General features: G+C 44.8%; 1 protein-coding gene across 2 annotated transcripts in view; it reads right to left on the bottom strand.

The window, feature by feature from the left end:
- PRDM6 (PR/SET domain 6) overlaps positions 1 to 21,775 on the bottom strand; it is a 142,329-nt gene that overhangs the window by 12,509 nt on the left and 108,045 nt on the right. The window contains exon 7 of one of the 2 annotated variants that reach the window (XM_075541444.1): positions 15,098 to 19,683. The exons of the other annotated variant lie outside the window; for it this stretch is intronic. Coding sequence (XP_075397559.1) covers positions 19,569 to 19,683 — 115 coding nt within the window. The 3' untranslated portion in view covers positions 15,098 to 19,568. Of the gene's footprint in view, positions 1 to 15,097; positions 19,684 to 21,775 lie in introns of those variants that run through there. 2 annotated transcript variants of the gene reach the window in all.

Genomic DNA, 21,775 nt, shown 5'->3' with positions numbered 1-21,775 from the left:
CCATGCTGGAGAGACTCGGTCTAGGCACTCTGGTCAACAGCCGCAGCTGAGCCCCCACAGACAACTAGCATCAGTTGGCAGCCAAGCAAGAGAGCCAGCTGGATGCCTGGCCCAGTGGAGTCTTAAGAAGAACCAACCGCATCCAGTGACTGGCAGCAATCACATGAGAGATTCCAAGCAAGAACTGTCAGCTGTTCCAAATTTCTTATCCACAAAATTATGAACACAACAAGAAGGCTGATTTCAGGCACTATGTTTTGAGGCAATTGATTACGGAAGGAACCTAGGCTGCTGGTGGGTTGGTGGTTGCTGAAGAAAAGGTGAGAAGGAAAATTGGTTTACACACGTGGCAAATTTGCCATACCAGTTTAGTTATGGTTTTTATAAAAATCCCATCTCTCCCTTGATAAGTGTTTTTACTCTTTAAAAGTGACCCACGCACAAATGCTTTGAAAATGATTAGGGCAAAGAATGTACGGATGTGCTTTATACAATTGATGTATGTATATGTATGGATTGTGATAAGAGTTGTATGAGCCCCTAATAAAATGTTAAAAAAAAAAGTGACTCATGCAATCTTAGGAGTACATGTGATCAGTTTTCATGGATTGTTTTCAGCTAGCGGGGCACAGTTCTCCGTTACATTTGCGTATCATTATTTACAGTAGCAAAATTTATAGCTTTCTTTTTTATATAATCAAATATTTACAAAGCATTTATTATATGCCAGGTACTATTCAAAGTGAACACATTCAATCTTCAGAATGACTTCATGAGGTTGGCATTACTATTGCTAACTCCAATTTACATAGGAGGAACTGAGTCACACAAAGATTTGGTAACTAGCTTACAGACGCATGTCTTTAGTGGTTGAACTTGATTTGGCCCAAAGCTTGAGTCCATAAACTTCGGCCCATTTTGTCAATGATGTACTATCATCATTCCGATTCACACACACATGAAAGGACCTCAAAATTGGTAGAGTGAAACATAAAGGTATGATAAACAGAGCAATGTAAATATGGAGCTCAGAACATAAATGTAAATGCTCAACATAACTCAAGTACAAATGTAAGCTACATATGTACATGGGTTGTGACTATTCAATCCAATTATTTGATAAATATCCAAATCTTAGATACTATAGACCTATCTACACATTTATCCTCATCCCTACTACAGTACCTGTTATGAAACTTTGTCCTGTATGATCATGGGCAACTTACACATTCCTCTTATTTTTAAAAACAGTACAGCAACCTTCCTGATAAACCACAGATTTCTAGAACAAGTGCAAAATCAGGCTTTCCAGCGGGAAATTTGAAAATTGTGTTACGAAGTTATAGAAGAGACCAATTAAAGTCTCACTCTCCACAGCAAAACAAATCACATCATTGTTAATAAGTTTGTAAATCCAACAGTGTAATTAGCGATCGACACTCTGCTTGGTGAGAAAGCAGCACGATCTCCCTTTTCAAATGGCAGGGTGAGTGGAGGCACACTGGACTGCTGGTCGCAAGGTCAGCAGTTCAGAGCAGAGGAAGAAAGATGAGGCTTCATCCTCCGATTACAAGTGACAGTCTAGAAACCCACAGCTGCATAGTGGCTACCCTTTGTGGGGCTGACTGCAAGGTCAGCAGTTCAAAACCACCAGCTTCTCCTCAGGAGAAAGATGGGCTTTCTATTCCTGCAAAAAGTTGTAGTCTTGGAAAGGCAGGGACGGTTCTCCCTTGTCTTGTAGGGTCACTATGAGTTGGCATGGACCCGACCGTAGTGATTTTGGTTTGGGGAGTTCATTTGGCACTCTGGTTGTCACATAATAAGCGTAGCCTAAAGTGTGGAAGAGCAATGATTCTCATGCGTCGTGGCAGAGAACGTGGACTTCAGAGCCAGGGTGACTGAACTGCATCCCAGCTCTGTCGCTTGGTAGCAGTATTGCTGGGAGCAAGGAAGGAATTTACATGTCTTCTGCCTCAGTCTCCTCTCATATAAAACAGCTGTTAAGGCGGTTCAATAAGTGTTATGAAATGCTTAGGACAATGCCTGACACATAGTCCCTGTGATCTAAATGTGTGTCAGGTAAGCACACGGAGAATGTGCTTGCATCTCTCGCCCTGCAGTGGAACCAAGCCCAACCTATGTTTATATGAGGGAGAAGTACACTAAGACTTTTCCGCTCTATTTAACTCAGAACGCTAATATTATAGAGAACCAGTTGGTGGGGGCTGGGCGTAAATTGATCATTACTCTGGGAGCTGTAAGTGAAAAAGAGGAGTTAGATTGAGTACCGATTGCCCTTACACTTCAATCCACTTCACTCAAATCACAACGAAAAGCTTTTAAAAGTGAATTCATGTTCAAAAAGAAGTGTTGAGCTGTACCCAGCATTATTCACAAAAGAAGTGTTGGTGCCCAAAGTGGGCTTTCAAATATCAATTGTTGGAGGAAACCATGAAACTTGTGAACACAATCAACTTTCAGCTGTTGACCTGCACTTCATTTTGCTCTATGAAAAAGCACGGGTGAATCCCAGCATCCTGACTCTCCACGTTGTGCTGGGTGCTGATTGCTGTATCGATTACCTATTGAAACAATTATTCACTGTAACAAAGACCCACACATTTCGTGGCAGCCCACAATTGCTCATGGAGTGTGGATCATCCGGGGATTGTTTGGCAGCACTATTCCATTTGACTGGGCTTGCCGAATGTCTAGAAGTTGACTGGTCATCAGCAGGGGCTACTGGCCCCACCTGGCTCAGCCCCAAGTGTCTCTTGTCCTCCATTCACTTATCCTTTGGTATTTTCTCACAGCCATGAATGAGGTACAACGTAAAAACAGAAATGTACAAAACCTCCTGAATCTTAGCCTCAGAATTAGCTCCCCATCACATCCACCACCTCCTAGGGACCAAATAAGTTCAAAGCAAGCCCACGTTTTTTATCCCAATAGTAAGCAAAATAGAAGATTACATGTCAAAGGGAAAAGGTATCAAGAGACTTAAAGGAAAAAAAAACATTTCAATTATTCAAAATGTTGCCCCCCATCCTAGGAATGCAGGGTCGGGTGGCCTGTTTATGAACTGTCATGAACTCAAATTGCCGAAGGTTTGGCACCTGGCATCAACAATTCCACAGTTGGTGCCAAGATATTAAGATTTTCAAGTTAAACCACAACTTCATTGTGAAACGAAACTGGAATGCAAATGTCTAATTGCCAAGAGCTTTTCTGGTAATTGACAATCTTGATCATTTGTTGGGGGAAACAGTCAATGGTGCATATTGAGTACATTTTAAAATTGTATACTGAGAGTAAAGCAGGCAGGAAAATTTACCCCCCACAGGCACGTGAAACCAGAGTGACTATGAAACCGCTTGCCTTTAACTCTCACATGGAAATGGTAACTTCCAACTCTGAAACAGTATATTTCTTCAAGTTAGAGTCTGACAGAGTGTTGAAAGGGATTTTCAGTAAGAAAAGAAAAAAAAGAAATCACCTTAGTTTCTGGATTTGTGTCCAATCTGAATGTCTAAAACTCTGACAGAATCATCAAATATCTGCTGCCAATGCCAATAATGGATAATTGGAAATGAAGAGTTTGTGCAGTAAAAAAAAAAGAGAGAGAGAGAGAAACTGACTGGGTGTGGACATAGACCTACTGCTCAAGTTACCCGTCTCAGAGCCAGATCAGACTGACTTTCAATGAATGTAGCATGGGCGAGAGGTTAGAGAGACCATCCTTCTTAGAGCTCATACGAAAACCCCTGGTTAATTAAAAAGTGCCTTGTTATTTTTAAAATTTATGCCAACTCCAAATATAAGGTCTTACAATCTGGCATCAACATGAAGTAGGAAGAACCCCCTGAAATTCAATGTAACGTTTAACATGCGTGTGGAATTTTCTGTAGAATGCTCCACTTTTTCATTACCTTTCCTAAGAGTCCATTACCCCCCAAAGGTAAGACTAATCTGCAGGTTCACTACATGGCATGAACCATAAGTTTGCTATTGACCTTGGCAAGTCCTTTAATTCCTGTGTGCAGAACTGCTATCCACACAGGAGATGACAACAAAGATCCAATGAGAGAGAGAGAGAGAGAGAGAGAGAGAGAGAGAGAGAGAGAGAGAGAATTCAACTCAAATACAAGGCAGATAGCTGTCAATGTAGATGATGGATCTTGAAAATGAACCCAAATCAACAATTCTTCATGGTAACTGTTTAGGAAGGAATTAAAATATTTGTCACTGTTCATTTCAGCTCCCACTCAGGAATCCCATCCTTGGACGTGCCTGAACTCCTCCCCAGGGAGCGTTAACGACTGCCTTCAATCTGTCTCCACTGGTCCCTGTACAGCCTCCTCTGTATTTTATTCGGCTAAGTGCCCTTCCCCCTCCCAGATTGTACCACCCCGTGTTGTGCTCATTGTGTATATAAACATCTTATCACGTAGTTGGCGTTTCAAAATTCCTGTTGAATAGATGAATGAATGACAAACACTAGTTGTCGATGACTTAGATATCTAAGTAAAGCTCTTCAAAACCATCAACCCACCTGACTGGCCCTGCCTTCTCCTCGGCCTTCACAGCCAGACCCAAGAAACAAGTTACACAAGAGAAGGTTTCTGCGTACATTCTCGGAGCACCCTATCTTTAAAGAATGCCCAGAATTAGACTTGGGTGTCCCATTGTTGTAGAACATTACCATTTCAAAAGTATGCTTTCACTTCTAATGAAATATTTTCCTCAGGAAACATTAGCATCGCATTACTGGACAATAGCCAGTCCACATGCTGTAACAGATCAAAGCAGCAGGACCCCATCCAACTCCTTTTTTCCAAGGGGAGGCTGGCTGCTCTGCTTGGCTCCCGAGGGGAGCGTCAAGAGCTTCATCAGATACCTGCTTGTGGTGCCCAGTCATGTTCATGTTTATTTTACCAGAAGGGCCCTGGCAATTCTCCTAACGCATAGTCTAAATCCTCAAGTCTAAAGCCTCCATTCTTCCAGTCGGTCCGGCTAAAACACTTTGACTCCTCTTTTTAATCTCATGTCCCGTGCCCAATCCATAAGTAAATCTTGCTCAATCTTCCAACTGTTTGTCACCATGCAATTTTACAACTGGGTTGCTGTGAGGAGGTGTGCTTACCAACCTTGAAAGCCTGCGACATTCCCCTGACAGGGCGCGGTTTGCACCGTGTAACAGGGTGCTTGTTGTGAACAAGAATGAAGCTCTACATCGTCCTCTCTCTCCATGCGTGTGTGTGTTTAACATTCGGAGTAAGCACGCAGCCCTCGTTGTTTAGCAAACTTTCAATGAATTGTGAGATAGCGGGGAAATACAAAGTTCAACCACGCGGGCCACTTTGATCAGGACCAGTGTAGCAATAGTCACAGAACTAGCCTCCTCCTCACGGTCTGGTCCCAGCAAAGCCGCCAGAATGACCCCTCGGCTCAAGCCAGAGCCTTCCTCTGCGAAAGCCTCCAGTGCCCCCCAGTTCACACAGAAGGAAGGCCCAGTGCTCACCCAGTCCTCCTTGATGCAGCAGGAGCACTGCACCTCCCATGCCTGACCTCGTCTCCCCCAGTCTCACCTCCTAGGACCCAGTACACCCTTGGTGTCCCAGATCCCCACATGTTTTTCCTCTGAGTCAAGCGGAATTTTATTTTTGAATTCAAAAAGAGCTCATCCAACAGCTGACTTGGGTTTCCTGACGATAGAGCCGTATGCCCCCTTAGGTTCGGAAGAGCCACAGACCCAGGACGTGCTCTGAGCAAGAGCGCTCTGCTTCTGCCCAGTGGTTTGCGGGCCAGCGTGGGCAGAGACGGCTGGAAGCACCATGGGCTGGTCAAAGGACAGCCAATGCTTGGGGCAGAGTGCGGCCAGGGTGCTACGCAAAGGACCCAACCTTTAAAGTGTGTTCCTTCAGACTTGGGGACTGTTAACGTCCCTAATCAACCCCAAAATCATTAAAGAAAAAGAGAAGGAGGGGGAGGGGAGGAGAGGGAGCAGGAGGATAAGGTGAAAAAGAAGAAAAAACATTTGAGTAAACCACAGGGGCTGAATTTTAACACCCTCTCTGCTAGCCAGTTCTAGAAGTTTTCTCGCTCAATTTTTGACCTAATCTTCACCAACCAGAATGCTTAGTGTCGGTGAAGATTAGGTCAAAAATGGGAATGGAAACGGGAAATAAGTGAAGTTCCATTGAAGGAACTGTAGGAGAGGAGTTGGGACAACATGCGTGTGAGTTATCTGCTCTGAACACTCTCACCTAATTTGTAAAAAGAACTTTAAAAAGAAGACGCGGACAATGAAAATGAGATCAAGGCCTTCCTCCAGAGTTGGCCCAGAGAGGAAGCCTTCCCCTGAATTCAGCCGGCTTGCCCCCAACTGTTAACAGACAAGAAGAAGCGAGCCTGGCTGCCTACCACCCAAATTGCATGCTAGACTGGGGCCCTTTGTGCTGGCAACAACCAGGGGGGCCTGGAAAGTCAGGACCACGTAGATCAAGTCATTAGAGAAACGTTTTCTTCATCAAAGATATTTACATTTCATTGTCAGTTATCCTTAGATGCATATCCTGCTTTTCATTTAGACACAAGGGCATCCTGGTGGATTCTATCAGCTGCGTGCATGATCTCACTAATCCTTGGCAATGTTTTCTAAAGATGTGAGTTTAATACAGTTTAAAATGTGGGCAAATTGTTTACCCTCCTAATTGCAGGATCATTGTTATTTCTGCTGGATCAGTGGCCTTCGCAGCAAACTGCCCACATGCTGCTCACCACCCAGAGAGCTTCCTTGCCATGCTTTTAAACCGATTTCTTTAAACCTCTCAAACCTCGCAAAGAAAAATTAAAATCGAATACTAACTCTAATTATTTTATTTTGTGAGAAATTGGAGCTTTACTTCTATTCCAGTAGCTAACATCTATAGTAAATTTTAACTAAGCATAATAAGCAAATGTACCCAATGAACACTTCAATCAGCACACTAAGGAGCCATGGTGGAGTAGGGATTATGAGTTGGGATGTGATCGTCATGGTCAGCAGTTCCAAGTCACCAGTCACTCCTTGGGACAAAGATGGGACTTTCTACTTCTGTACAGAATTACCGAATCAGGAACTCACAGGGGCAGTTCTAACCTGCCCTCCAGGGTCACTACGAGTCAGCATTGACTCAGTGGCAGTAAGCACTTGGCACAGGACTAGAAACCTGAGCAAACCATCAGAGAAGCTGGATTATATGAAGACGAGCGCAGCATCAGGTTTGGGGGGAGGCTTATTAAGTCCCTGTGGCTGCAGATGACACGACCTTGCTTGTTGACAGTGAGAAGGACTTGAAGCGCATACTGATGCCGACCAGAGCGCAGCATTCAGTGCCAGTGACAGCACAATGTGAGCAAGGTCAGACTCCTCCCACTGGGAGCAATAGGCAATGTCATGATCAATGCGGAGAAGGTTGACGTTGTCAAGGGTTTTGTCTTGGACCCATAATCAATGTTCCTGGAAGCAGCAGTCAAGAGATCAAAACACAAATGAGGATGGCAACATATGTACAAATGTGCTCGACACATGGATGGATGGATAGATGGATTGTGATAAGAGCTGTAAAAGCCTCCAGTAAAATGATTAAAGGGAGAGAGATCAAAAGACACATTGTATTATGTAAATCTGCTGCACAAGAGCTCTTTAGAATATTGGAAAGCAAGGATGTTACTTTGAGGACTAAGGTGTGCCTGACCCAAGCCACGACATTCCTCACGGCCTCGTATGCATAGGGAAGGCCAAAGCAATTGGTGCATTGGAATGGTGGTGTCCGAGAAGAACATCAAGAGTACCATGGGCTGTGAGAACAAGCCGATCTGTCTTGGAAGAAGTAAGGGCCAGAGGGCTCCTTAGAGGCAAAGATGCAACGACTTCATCTTACATACTTTGGACAGATGGTCAGGAGAAGAGCATCATGTTTGGTAAAGAGGAAGGCCCTCCTTGACAAGATGGATCGACAGCGGCTGTCACAATGAGCACAGGACACGGTCAGGATGGCGCAGGACGGTGTATGGTTCATGCTGTCATGCACAGGGTCGATTTGGGGCAGCTAACAACAAACAGCAAGGCTGGGATCTCCCGTTTACTGTCTCAAAATAAAGTAACTTGTATACAGTAGGTTTCCAAATAATTTTGTTGCTTAATGAACAATTTTTCCTTAATATCTGTATCGTGTACTTTGACTTTAGCGTTCGTATGAGGGGAAGCTTCTTTTATAAACTACTAAGAACTTCCCAAGATCACTCTGCCTCTGTTCCTGCCAGTGCATTCTCTCCACGTTGAGACAACTTGAGTACTATCTACTAGAGAGCTCAGGGAAAGTCAGTCTACAGCGGCTTGTTTATTGACGTTTAGCATCACACAATGCTCGATTATGGGTCCAGCAGAACGGTGGCTGGATGCACATTTGGTCTAAAATGACTGCTCTTTTTGATGGCGATCATCTATTGTCACAAGATTTTTAAAACACACTGGACAGTGTTGTGCTGCAGACATCTATTCCAATTTGTTGACGCCCGTGTCATGCTTACATCATCTATATTGAGAAAAAGTAAAAGAGAAATCAAAAGAATATCTTAAGTAAATATTGAAACTGCATCTGTATTTCTATCCATCTGTGTTTCACCACACATCAGTCAGTTTATTGTCCTGCGGTGCCTGTATGTTGCTGTGAGGCTGGAAACGGCATCACCAGTGTTTCAAACACCAGCAGGCTCACGAGTGGAACACCAGTTCCATTGGACCTTCCAGTCTGGGAGGGGCGAGGAAGACAAACTTCACGATCTGCTTCAGAAAACAATTGGCCAGAGACTACCTGGATATTCTGGGCAGCCGTGGCATGCCGCCTCATAGAGGGCCTGAAGATGTGCATCTCGGGCTGAAAGGCACTCAGAGCCACTCTGGGGAGAACTGCCTCCTCCTCGTGGAGCCAACCTTCACGCTGTGGCTGCAGGAAAGCCCCTGGGACCGCATCTGCTGTGACGGCATGACTCTGAACGAGAAGGGTGGTTGCAAACAGCCATTGAAACCAGACAGGGAATGCATGACACATGGATCAAGGACATTGTCGGGAATGCAATGTAATGCTTGAGAATCAATATCCTGGGCATTAAAGAGCTGAAATGATCTGTTGCTGACTGACAATTTTGAATCAGACAAGCCTATGGTCCACTATGCTAGAAATGAAAAATTGAAGTGGAACAGCATCATATTTGTCATCCAAATGAGCATTTCAAGATTTATCCTGAAATACAACACCGGTAGTGATAGGACAATATCCATTCATCTGTAAGGAAAACCAATTAATATCGCTATTTTTCAAATTTATGCACCAGACATTACACCAAAGATGAAGAAATTGAACGTTTTTTTCACCAGCTTCTGCAATCTGAAATATATTAAACATGCAATCAAGATGCATTGATAATTACTGATGATGAGAGTACAAAAGTTGTAATTAAAAAGGATTAGCAGTTGGAAAATATATCCTTGGTAATAAAAAATATGGGGTGGGGGAGCCCATGATAGACTTTTTTCAAGTCCAGTGATATGTTCATTGCAAATACAGTTTTTAGAGAGCATGAATGGTGACTGTATCCACAGACCTGGCTGAACGGGATACATAGAATCAAATTGATTACATCTGCGGAAAGAGACAATGGAGTAACCCACTATCACCAGCCCAAACTAAGCTAGGGACAAAATGGAAAAACAGATTGATTGTTTATTTACAAAATTCAAAAGGAAGCTGAAGAAAATTAAAACAGGGTCAAGAGAGCCTGTTCTGCTTAAGGTCATACGCATATGCTACCTGAATTTAAAGAGAAAGAAAAGACCAAAACAGACGTCACAAGAGACTTTGAAACCTGCTGTTGAACTTTAAAGAGCTAAAGCAACTGGAAGAAAAGATGAAGTAAAAGAGCCAAATCAAGGGCTGCTGGAGAAACGAACTGAAGGATTATAAAAGTGCAAAGGTCAAGACTCAGAACACCGAGAAGAGCACACTGAGCGTCTCCCAAGGTGAAGGAACGTATGAAAAGATGCTAACCTTTCCGTCGCACGATGGAAGGATTTTGTGGGCAATATTTCACAACACAAAAATACATCAAAGGAAGATGGACTGTACAGAGCCCCTGTGCCAAAACTGGATGGGTTGATGTTCAACCCTCTTAGAAAGCAGCACACAAGCAAGAACCAATGGAAAGGAACGGAAAGTCCAACCCGCACCGAGAGCAGCACTGGTGAAGAACAAGAGTCCAGGAGTGACCGGAGACCTATTGTGACGCTTCAACAAATACATGCCACGTTGGACGTGCAGATGCATCCATGTCAAGAAATCCGGAAGAGCTGGCCAGCCAACAGGAAGAGGTCCATATTTGTGCCTGCGCTAAAGAAAGGTGATCAAAGGGAATGCAGAAATGACCAAACCATATTATTAATGTTTCATTCAAGTAGAAGTGTAGTGAGGACAGGTTTTAAATGGTCGCAGCAGGACATGGACAGTGACCTGCCAGAAACGTAAGCCGGCTTCCGAAGAGGATGGAGAATGAAGGATACCGGTGGTGATGTCAGATGAATCTTGGCTGAAAGCAGAGACTCCAAGAAAAGATGCTTACCTGTGGGTTTTGCCTTGTTTTGACTACATGAAGGCTTTTAACTGTGTGGATCATAACAAATTATGGATAGCATTGCAAAGCATGGGGATTTCGGAACACTACATTGTGCTAATGAGGAACCTATCCATAAACTGAGAGGCAGTCGGTGTTCACACAGGACAAAGGAACACGGAGCAGTTTACCATCAGGAAAGGTGTGCACCAGCGTCGAATCATTTCATGGTGCTTATTTAATCTGTGTGCTGAGCAGTCTGAGAAGCTGGAAGATAGGAAAACTGCAAAATCGAGACTCATGGCCAGCCTGTGCTGTGTAAATGACGCTAGTCTGCTTGCTGGTAGTGAAGAGGACTTGAAACATTTACTGGTGAAGATCAAAGAGTACAGCTTTCGATCTGGATTACACTCACACAAAAGGAAAATAAAACTCCGCCCAACCAGACCAATAGGCAACATCGTGCTAAATGCAGAAAGGATTGGAGTGCTCAAGGATTTCATTTTACTTGGATCCAAAATCAGCACTCATGGAAGTCACAGTCAAGAAATCATATGCTGATTGGGAAAATCTGTGGGGAAAGGCCTCTTGGTTGTGTTAGAACGCAAAGACGTCACCCTGAGGACGACCTGACCCACGTCATGGTATTTTCTATGGGCTCATATACTTGTGAAAACTGAACAATGAACAAGTCCCCAAAAGAAAGGATGCCTTTGAACGTCAGTGTTGGCAGAGTATCGATTAGCCCATGGACTTCCAGAACAAATACATCTGTCCTGGAAGAAGTTCAGTCTGCCTGCTCCTTAAAAGCAAATACGGCGAGACTTCTTCTCAGGTACTTTGGATGCATTATAATGAGGGACAGGTCCCTCGCGAAGGACATCATGCTTGGTGGAGTAGAAGGTTCATGGGAAAAAAGGGAGACCCTCAATTAGCTGGAGGGTCATCGTGGCAGTAAAAGTGGCTCCAACGTAGCCATGACTGTGAGGATGGCCCAGGAGTGGGTGATTATGAATCGGAATCGACTCGGCAACCGCGTGTCAAGATGGTTTCCAGTTGACAAGCGTATGCAAAAGCTGAGAGGAGGCGTGCTGCAGGGCTGGAACAGGAACGCCTGCCAGGGGGCGGCCATGTTTGTCGGGGAAACAGAGGCATCTGTTTGACAAGCAAATGTACCTGTCAGTGTCTTAGGACCAGAATCTGTTGAAGAGTAGCACGTGCTATGGTTTCAGCATCATGTAACTAATGGCCTTGCAGAACAATGAGTTCAGGCTTTTACTGGGTTTCTTTTAGAACAAGCACCCCTGTCTCATGTAGGTCACGCCTGAGAAGTGTGTAGTATACTTCATGCATGTAGCTGCATTATCTGTGCCCGGGACAAACCAAACCTGCAATGACTCCAGTCTTTTTATCCCTCCGCTTTCAACCCGCAGGCAAACTACACAAGCCCACGTTCTTAAAGGACACGACTGCATAATTACTCCATGGGTGCCCAAAGTAACCCACTTAGCATTCACTCGGAACAAAGAAGCCAGATTTCACCTCGCCCCACTTGCACTGGTCAATTGTTCCAAGACTGGCTCTTTTCTTTTGGCCACCGTCCAACAAACCCGCCTTCATCCCTGCTGCCATTTGTCCTCATGTGTAGGGAACAATTCAGAGCTTTCTTTCCCCTGTTAATGTGGCATTTTAGAACAACCAAAAGGACGCCTGCCAGCAGAGTGGCCTTCGGAGATTACAAGATCATAATGCTAATGATGTGTATATTTAACATTATTTCAGCAAACATTTAATAAATTATATTTGTTTGCTAATTAGAAAGAGCTCTTGGTTCTAAAAATAAAACTTTCTATTCACAGGTATTTTGATTCCTTTCTTTAAAAAACCACTGTTCTGTGGGTTTAGAGCAGCGGTTCTCAACCTGTGGGTCACGACTCCTGTGGGGGTCAGATGACCCTTTCTCAGGGGTCTCCAGGTTCATAACAGTAGCAAAATGACAGTGATGAAGTAGCAATGATAATAATGTTATGGTAGGTGGGTCACCACACCACGAGGAACTGTATTAAAGGGTCGCAGCATTCGGAAGGTTGAGAACCACTGGTGTAGAGGAAGCAAAAACGAAATAAGCTGCTACGAGAAGCTACCAATACGATTGGTAGGCATACATAGGAAGGGAGGATGATAGCATCTCTGCTATAGTTATTGGAGATTATATTAGATAATCTGCATTAAACAGAATCGTATCCGACAGGAATTGCACAGAGTAAGGTTCTATCATTGTTATCTCCCCAGCAGTCTCCAAGGGAATAAGCGCAGCTGGATGCTTCCTCAGTTTTCCACTAAAATGTTCTCAGTAATCCTTCACTAATTCCAAATGCAACGGTGCCACTTCCAACAATAAGGAAGGCAACAATTCAGTAGTGTCTGATCTCTGGCCTGCTTACTGACGTGCCTCTGTATTTGACTTACTTGTGTGATGAAGCATCTTACATCTATCAACTTAAAAGGATGTAAAGAGATATTGTCTACATTAGACACAACTATGGAGTACACACAAGACATTTAAAGAAAGGCAATGTCCTATCATGCAATGTTCTCTTCTGTCTGGCCGTTTCAGTTCAGGGGATACCTGGCAGTTTGATCTCTGGGTCTGTAGAATTTAAACTCAAGGAGGGCTGGGGTGGGCAGCTCTTCCTACCGTGTTGTGTTGTAAATTCTGTGCTAGTTCAGATCAGGGTTAGTGGCGGGAAAACCTCAAACTCTTAAGTGAGTAAGTGCCCAAATATCTAATCACTTGATAAAATTCCTCGAAAGCTCTTTACTTGAAAGGATCCTGGCAAATGAATAACCTTTCTGGAAACTCCTATTTTCACTTCAAGGAGATAACTGTTAATTATCACTCAGGATCTGGTTGTCAGGAATTGGAAAATAAAAACTGGAAAGAAAGTATTGAAATTTCCACGAGTTTCATTTTACATGGCTCCACGATCAATGCCCATGGCAGCATCGGTCATGAAATGAAATGATATTTGGGCATATCTGGCAAACTTTCTGCAGAGAACCTGTTTGAGTTGTTAAAAAGCTAAGATGCCATCTTGAAGACTAAAGTGAACTTGACCTAAGCCACCGTGTTTTCAAGTGTGTCAGATGCATGTGAAAACTGGACAATGAACAAGGAAGAACTGATGCTTTTGAATTGCAGTGTTGGCAAAGATTATTGACTATAGACTGCCAGAAGTTAAAAAAAATCTGTGTTGGAAGAAGTACAAACTACAGAAGTAGTCTTAGAACAGCGATTCTCAACCTGTGGGCCATGACCCCTTTGGGGGGTCAAATGACCCTTTCATGGGGGTCGCCTGATTGATTACGGTAGCAAAATCACAGTTATGAAGTAGCAATAAAATAATTTTATGGTTGGGGGTCACCACAACATGAGGAACTCTATTAAAAGGTCATGGTCATGGCATTAGGATCCTGCCTTAGAAGGAAGGATCGTGAGACTTCATCTCAAACGTTACCAGAAGGAACTAGGCCCTGGAGAAGAACCATTAGACTTGGCAATGAGGAGCATCAGCAGGGAAAGCCCACATGGAGATGGACTGGCACCACCTCCGCAACCACTGGCTCAAACATACGGGAGACCGTGCGCAAGGTGCAGAACTGGAGCGCGGTTTGTGTATTGCGCATGCGGGTACTATGGGTCACAAGCAACTGGATGCATTTAAGAACCGCAACCACAATGAGAAATAAAGTTAAGTTCGTACTAAGACAGGAAAACAGAAACATTTTTGAAAATGTGTTTATTTTCTTAGCCCTGGCCTGGTGTCTGTACATATGTGTGGACATAAAACAAGAAGAACTGATTTGCTCCTAAATGCAGGCCTGCTGGGCATGCTCAGAGTGACTCGGTGCCCCCTCCCTATTGCGGACATGCCCCACATTGTGAGCTGTTCTGGTCCTCATTTGAAACAACTCAACAGAGAGTCATTGAAAATTATTGTTATTAGTTGTGCTCAGTTCTGAGACACAGCGATCCTGTGTTCGATACAGTAGACTGCTCTGTGTAATTTCTCCAGAGGCATCAGGAAACATGGCCAGACGGCCTCACATGGTGCCAACTGCGTGCGTTCAAACTATAAACCGTAGGCTAGCCACCGAGTGTCAACTGCGCTGATGCTATTCTAATATACAAAAGAAATGTCCTTTTACATGAACAATGCCAAGAAACCATTGACTAACAACTCAGTTTGCTACGACCTGCCGGAAACTTTGGACCTTAGCAAATGGCGTGGGTAAAGAGGAAGGATTTCTGGATGTAGTATATTAAGAGTTTGGCAGTGAGACTAAGACAATGAAAATATCAAACTATTCCACTTCTGAACCACGATGAATGCCCACTCTGGCCACGTGCTCTGCAGCCCCCCAATGCAGTTATGCATGTTCTCAAGAAAACCACTTTGTGGTCCCACCCTCGCGGCCACGCCCGGAGAAAGGAGCTGCGAGGGGAAAGCTCGGCTCTGAGGAAGCAGCCCCAGCCCACACAGGGTCTGCCAAGGCCCATCTCTCAGAAAATCCAGCTCCACCTTCATTTGTCTCCTTGATACTCTGGTTCTAATCCTGGTCTCTTGACACTGCTACTAAGAGTCGCTAAGTCTGGTGGGTCAACCTAAAGCAATCGAGGGGTGCGTCTTTATTTGCTATGGAAGACACTAATTTTCAGTACCTAGCGATGACTCTGAATCTCCCAGTTGCAGCAATCTCCGAGATGGCGCCTTAAGGACTGAGATAGCCTTGCTATGATTAGATTAGCAAGTGACTTAGAAGGAGACTGTGATTCCTTCTCTACCAGTTGTCTGAAGAATGCTGACTATGGAAAACCCCCAAGATGGGACCTTATAGAAAATAAAGAGTGTAATAAATATTTATTGAACAAACAAATGAAGTAATCAACCAAGTGATGGAAAAAATCTGTTGATTTGGTAAATATTTGAAAAGCTTTTTCACTATGAGTAGTATGAAGTTTGTCTAACACAAGCCAATAATCATAAGCCGAGAGGTCAGACGTGGTGTTATAACCTTCGACTGCAAGGTCAGCAGTTCCGAACTACCAGCTAGCTCTTTGGGAGAAAGTGATACTTTCTACTCCGGTCGAGTTACAGACTCCACCACTCACGGGGACAGCTAGTTCCACCCTGTTTTAGCATGCCGCTATGAGTGAGCATCACCTGGCTGACTGTCAGTTTGGTTAATTCTGCACAGTTTCCACTACAGGGTAGCGCTTGAGTGGGTGCCCAGTAAGCATCTCCTCAACGAATCCAATTAGATAATATATGCAAGATGAAGTTTTACAATTTCAGCACCCTCACAATAAACACACACCTTTGTCCAAGGAGATAAATTTTAAAGGCAGAGTACAAAAAACAAAACAAAAAGTTTCTCTTAAAGCACCCATCCCTTGGGGGAAATATGCAAGTTTACTTCAGGTCACTGAGATGTTTCTAGAAAAAACACACCCCCTCATTGTCCTTGATGTGTCTGGAGTCACATTTGGTTTGCACTCTTAGATCTATGAGCATGCGGTAGGACGAGTGGGTCTTCTGAGGCGGGTATATATATGCAGGCAATGCGTGAGAGAAGAGACCAGCGAGGAATTGCGTCAAGAGGCAACCACAGCTCAGACCCTGATAGCCTATCTCTCCTGTCTAAGATAGTCTCTTTCCGGAAGGGTACAGAGCTTTATCCTCTTTACAAGGTTACTAATTAGGAAGCTGCTAATAAGAAAAATGAACAAATCTTTATTACTTGTGGTTTTCGTCACCCATTTTCTGTGACCCAAGAGGTTCTCTGTCCATTTTTAAGTAAAACAGTGAAAGTAATGTTGGGGATGTCTTGAAAAGAGTCCTTTCCCAAGCACATCCTTCCATTAAAAACAGTGAGGACCCAGATGATCCCAAAAGTTGGTGGTTCAAGACTACCAAAGGCAGTGATCTATTTTGAAAATATTACTACGACTGAAAAACCTACATAGAACAGTTCTACTATGACACACGTGGGGTCCCACAAATTGGTTGTCTGAATGATAACTTTTCTTTTCTTTTTTTTCCGGCCTGTAACATGGCTATATGACCAGGGCTGGATGGCTTGAATCTGGCATTGGCTCAGTATGTGAGGTTTATGAACATGCCCAAATGTCTAAAAAACAAACAAACAAATCCAATTTTTCATTTGTTAACTAGAAAAAAATTGTTTTACCAATTTGGTGGAAAATATATGCTCAAAATCTCTTGATAGTAGTAGAGAAAAATAAGACTTATAGGAGCAAAATGTGGGAAGAAACTTTTGATGTAGTTCTAACGGCGCCATTCAGTGGGTGTTTGGGATCAGCTAGCACAGCCACCTGAGTGGCAGAGGTTGGTGTTACGAACATGATTCCCTTGCCAGATCACAAGCGGGGGTAAAGGCTTCTCATGAAGGGCTCTCATTGTCTCACGTGGAGTCCCAGAGGACGGAGTGGGGCGAAATGTGCTCAATTGTAAAATGAGGCAAATGGCTGGACTGATTTTTCTCACTGGAAAAAATATTTGAAACATGCAGATGAGTACCTTATTCTCGTCCTCAAGAAAGGCAATCAGAGGCTTCAGCTGGCTCATCTGCGTAGTGTAGCTGTCATTTTCCTGCAGCTTAGGGTTAATGTGACTATCTAGTCTTTCCACCCTCCCCAGGGACATAGATTGTGGTTAAACCTCTCCATCACTTACAGCAGTCACTGTACGACTGGACCATCGCTCTCTGCTAGACAGAATATTTTCAACCAGCAGCAGTTACATAAGTGCATACATAAATTGCTTGCTTACTTCCATAATCCTGAGCCAGTAAGAACTGGGAAGAAATTCTAGGTGAATGACTTAAGATTGTGAAACAGGTCAAAATGAGGTAGCATGCCTCTTTGGTGACCCACAACCCTACAGATGATTCACACATATTCATATGTAAGTATTCCCAACTACAAGCACCATTATTAAAAGCCCTCCCAAATTGAACTCATTGCCATAAAGTCAACGGCAACTCACAGCGAATACAGACTAGGCGAGCGCTGGGGTTGTCCAGGCTATAACCTGTACAGGGACAGATTCACCACGCGTGTCCTTCTCTGGAGCAGCTGACAGATTTGACCTGTCCACCTTTCAGTTAGCACCCAAGTGCTTCGCCTCGGCCATACCAGGGCGCCCACCCTTATCGAGGTCGTGTTTCATTCTGTTTTAAAGGGATTGGCAGTTGGGGGTGAAAGGCTGGGGGGCTAAAATAGAAAGGAAGGAAGATTTCCTGGAAGCCACATACATGATGATTATAAATTAAATTGCAACCACCCCGTATCCTTGCCTTTCAGTCGTGCCTGGAGCTATGGTCTCGACCTTCCACCTAATTCTATCGAAAGAGCCAAAAGCCTGGGAATTCCTTAAGAGACTGTGTCCTCCTATCTGATGGCCAAGACTCTACAAACAGGAACTGCTGCTTTATGCACTTTAGAGGGCCCGAGCTGGCTTTGTGTGAACTGGGCACATAGGGGGACTCAGTCTCTGAGACCCTGTTGGGAGCTAATGGACCGAGAGTTCCAACGGGCATTCTCTGGGGACGGAAGTTCATTCCATGGGACGTGAGCCAACTGTGCTGAGCCCCACTGTCAGACCACCAGTGAGCAAGCGGAAGTGGAATTCACTTGTCTTGCACTCAAAGCATCATGAGATTGTATACACAATTCTTTTTCTTTCAATGTCCTAATCTTCAGGGGGTTAATATTATCAAGGGCTGGAGGAGTTCACAAGGCAATTCTTGGGTAGTCTGTTCTAACACAACCCTGTCTGCGGTTCCTTCCCTCAGTGTGCCCGGTCAGGCCTGTTGTCCACGGAGGCGCCCCTCCCACCCTCAGGAGACGGAGACGGCCTGCCTGGGCTGCCCAGCACAGGAGGGATGAGGAAGCTGCCCACAGACCCTGGACAGCTGGACTGGGCACGCAAATAGTCAACTCCTTTCAAAACAAGGGGAAACAAAGAAACGTACTTGAAACCTAATTCCTTATTCTCAGCTTCACACCAACAACTTTATTTGCTTGTTCCTGTTTTTCTCAATTAGCTAAAATGTTATGGAAAACAAAGTTTTCTCAACTAGCGGCTTCAGAACCATATAGTGTGTCATGAAGCTCCATATGTTTTAAATGTTTTCAAAATCCTGACAGGACAAAGTCAGCCCCCGCTTTTTATTTCTCCATCGGATTTTGGAAAGGAAGCCAGTATCCTCTTCCTTTTCGCCAGGGCCCCGCCTCTAGGCAGGCCGCCGGACGGAGGGAAGAGTGGAGGACACGCGAGCTGGAGAACGGGAGAATGGACTGCCCTCGGCCCAAGGTGGCACTGACTCAGCGAGGGCCTCGCGCCTGCTTCCACACGTCCGTCCCCTGCGGGCCCCGGGCCGGGCCAAACTGAAACAGCAGGCAGAGAGGCTGTACAACGGGCCCCCGGATCATGCTACTACAGAACCAACCCGAGGCGCAGCGAGAAACCAGTCCCTGTGCGTTCTCAGTCACGACCGTAGACGGAGGAGCCCACGCGGTTCCTCTCTCTGGTATTAAATAACAGTTTTTTAAAAAGCTTTTTAGAAACAAAGCAAAGATATGGTGGGTCTGGAAATGGTAGCCGTCCCAGGTTAGTTGTCCTCTCATCCCTAGTCATAAATAAATAATCTATTTCCTGGTCTGACTCCCAACGCCAGGATCAATATCTCTTAACATCTTACTTATTTTATTACTGCTTTTGGTTTTCTGGGACTGATTGAAAGTTGCTCAGAGGAAATCTTTGGTTTTGCTTAAGTGTCCGTGACATTTAATCATGACTTTCCTTGCAGTTTAATTCCAACCAGTCAATCAGTTAATCCACTTCGATTGATTCTGGGCTCTCGGTTATTGGCTTGCACTCATTGGGCATCCGCTGGTGTCGGCTCAGCTGGGTGGCCTGCGTGAAGCTCCGCTCACACCTCTCGCACCTGGTGGAGGCAAGAGAGAAAATTGAGACCGGGGAGCGGGGCCTGCAGGGTGACGGGCTTCCTCTCATCCTGCCTAATCAGAACAGACACTCCAAAGTGGCTTCAGATTTGACTAGCTCAAGAGGTTTAATTGGTGGCTCCTTCCAAGGCCTGGATGCTTGCGATGGGACAAAGCCCATGCGATGCGCACAGAGGGATCTGTCAATAGGCAGGGGGAAGGTGATTTCTCCAGAGAGCCCTGTCCTGCTGCAGCTCGGATCACTGTCAGTTCACATAGATAAAGAACAAAAAGAGATTTTTAGGAGTGAGCCATCAAAGCAGCAGCTTGTCTGCAGTTTTCTGCTCCGTAACCCCAAAGAGAAATTGATGACAAATAGAATTTCACCTGCTGCTCATTTATAAACAGCCTCCACTCGCCTCGGCACAGCAGCCAAAGAGCGGTCAGCTCTGAATTTGGAAACTAGAGGAAGCCGGATACTAGTCTGCAGTGGTGCTGGGAGGGTGGGTTTTGCTGGCCAATTTTTGTTGTTGTTTATTTGTTCGTTTTGGGCAAAAGCTAGAGCATCACCGCCCAGCCATGTTTATGGTTAACAATGCTGGGGCGACAGGGAGCTCATGAATGTCTGTGTAGGTGGGGATGTTCGCGTCCCCAGAAAAGGCAGCGAATACATGTGGGCCAAGCTGTCTGATGAGGAGAAAACCAATTTCACTACCTCAACAATATCGCCTCTCTTTAACGTAAAAAAAAAAAAAAAAAAGAAAAGAGAGGCAATCTAGAGACTGTGGGTCTTTCTCTCCAGTCTATTCCTCTCACCAAACACGCACGTCTGGGGTGGTAGCTGTACAAGCGGTCAAAACAAGCAGAGCCTGCCGCTGGCCTCTAGTGCCTCTGCTGTGTCCTGGCTGGTGGGGTGTGCTATGCATCTGTGCAGAGATGAACGGTGCCGAGCGGCTCAGCGCAGACAGCGACCCCATCACCAGGGCTGGCTAAGCACAAGGCTGGGGACCAACTGAGCCATCCCATGCATTCCTCTCCTCAAACCTTGGAAGAGAAATGGATCCAGGCGTCGCTGCAGACAACTGTCCCTCTTCTAATGACACAACAAGGGGTTTTCTAGTCCCCGTCCTCCTGGGACTCTGCCAAAAGCCACCATGTGCTCCCAAGAACCATAGATAAAGAAGCCATAAGCCCCATTACCCACTACGCATTCCTCCAATTCCTCCTCCTTGCTGAATTATGGCAGGTGCCTCACAGCAGAAATCATTACTACAAACATAAAACCCACATCCACCGAGTTGTGCACGCCTCGGCACGCGGGGAGGCTGGCGCTGGACTCACGCACTTGGCTGTCTCAGGCTCGGCACCCTGGAGGGAGTCAGTGTGGAGAAGTTGTGTATCTTTCATTGTCTTTCAAGGGGTACTTTTAGCAGGCTGTTCCACCGTTAAAAACTACAGTGTGATCTTGACAAATGTATAATGTCCGCCTCAATGTGTCAGACCTATCAGCTCAATGAAAATAACTCAGAAGTATTGATCACTTAATGATTTTTGGTGTATTCATTAACGGCCATGGGCAGCTCATCCCCTCTCCAGAGCTCCCGAAGTGCTGATGACACGTTCGCGAAGTGCTGATTATTTATTAGAAAACTGATTAGTTGCTGGATTAGTGTGTCAAAATATACTGCCTTTCACTACTTGACAAACTTTTAAATTATTATATGCCCCCCCCCCCAACCTTTTTCAAGCTCTAGAATCAATTTCAAAGACAGGGAGGAACTTGAGCAATTGTGAGGAATGTCAATGCACCTGGGCCATGACTGTGCTCCTCTAATCCTGGGTGTTAGACTAGGAAGCATCCACGTAAGCCGGAAGTTTAGTACCCGACGTAAGGACAAAAACTTACCCTATACGTCATATTTATACATCCAGACTGAATGGACATAGTAAAGTGAGAGTTAAATTTTGCTCGTGTTTGTTTACATACCTCACAGATGGCTATAGACATGGGACAATTTACTATAGAACTCAAAAAAATGCACAAATCCAACTCACAGGGTTTGCAAGAAGACGATTGCTGAAAAATATCCTCTC

This window comes from Tenrec ecaudatus, chromosome 2, assembly GCF_050624435.1.
Source record: "Tenrec ecaudatus isolate mTenEca1 chromosome 2, mTenEca1.hap1, whole genome shotgun sequence".
NCBI classification, from domain to species: domain Eukaryota; kingdom Metazoa; phylum Chordata; class Mammalia; order Afrosoricida; family Tenrecidae; genus Tenrec; species Tenrec ecaudatus.
This window is presented reverse-complemented; position numbering and strand designations above follow the sequence as displayed.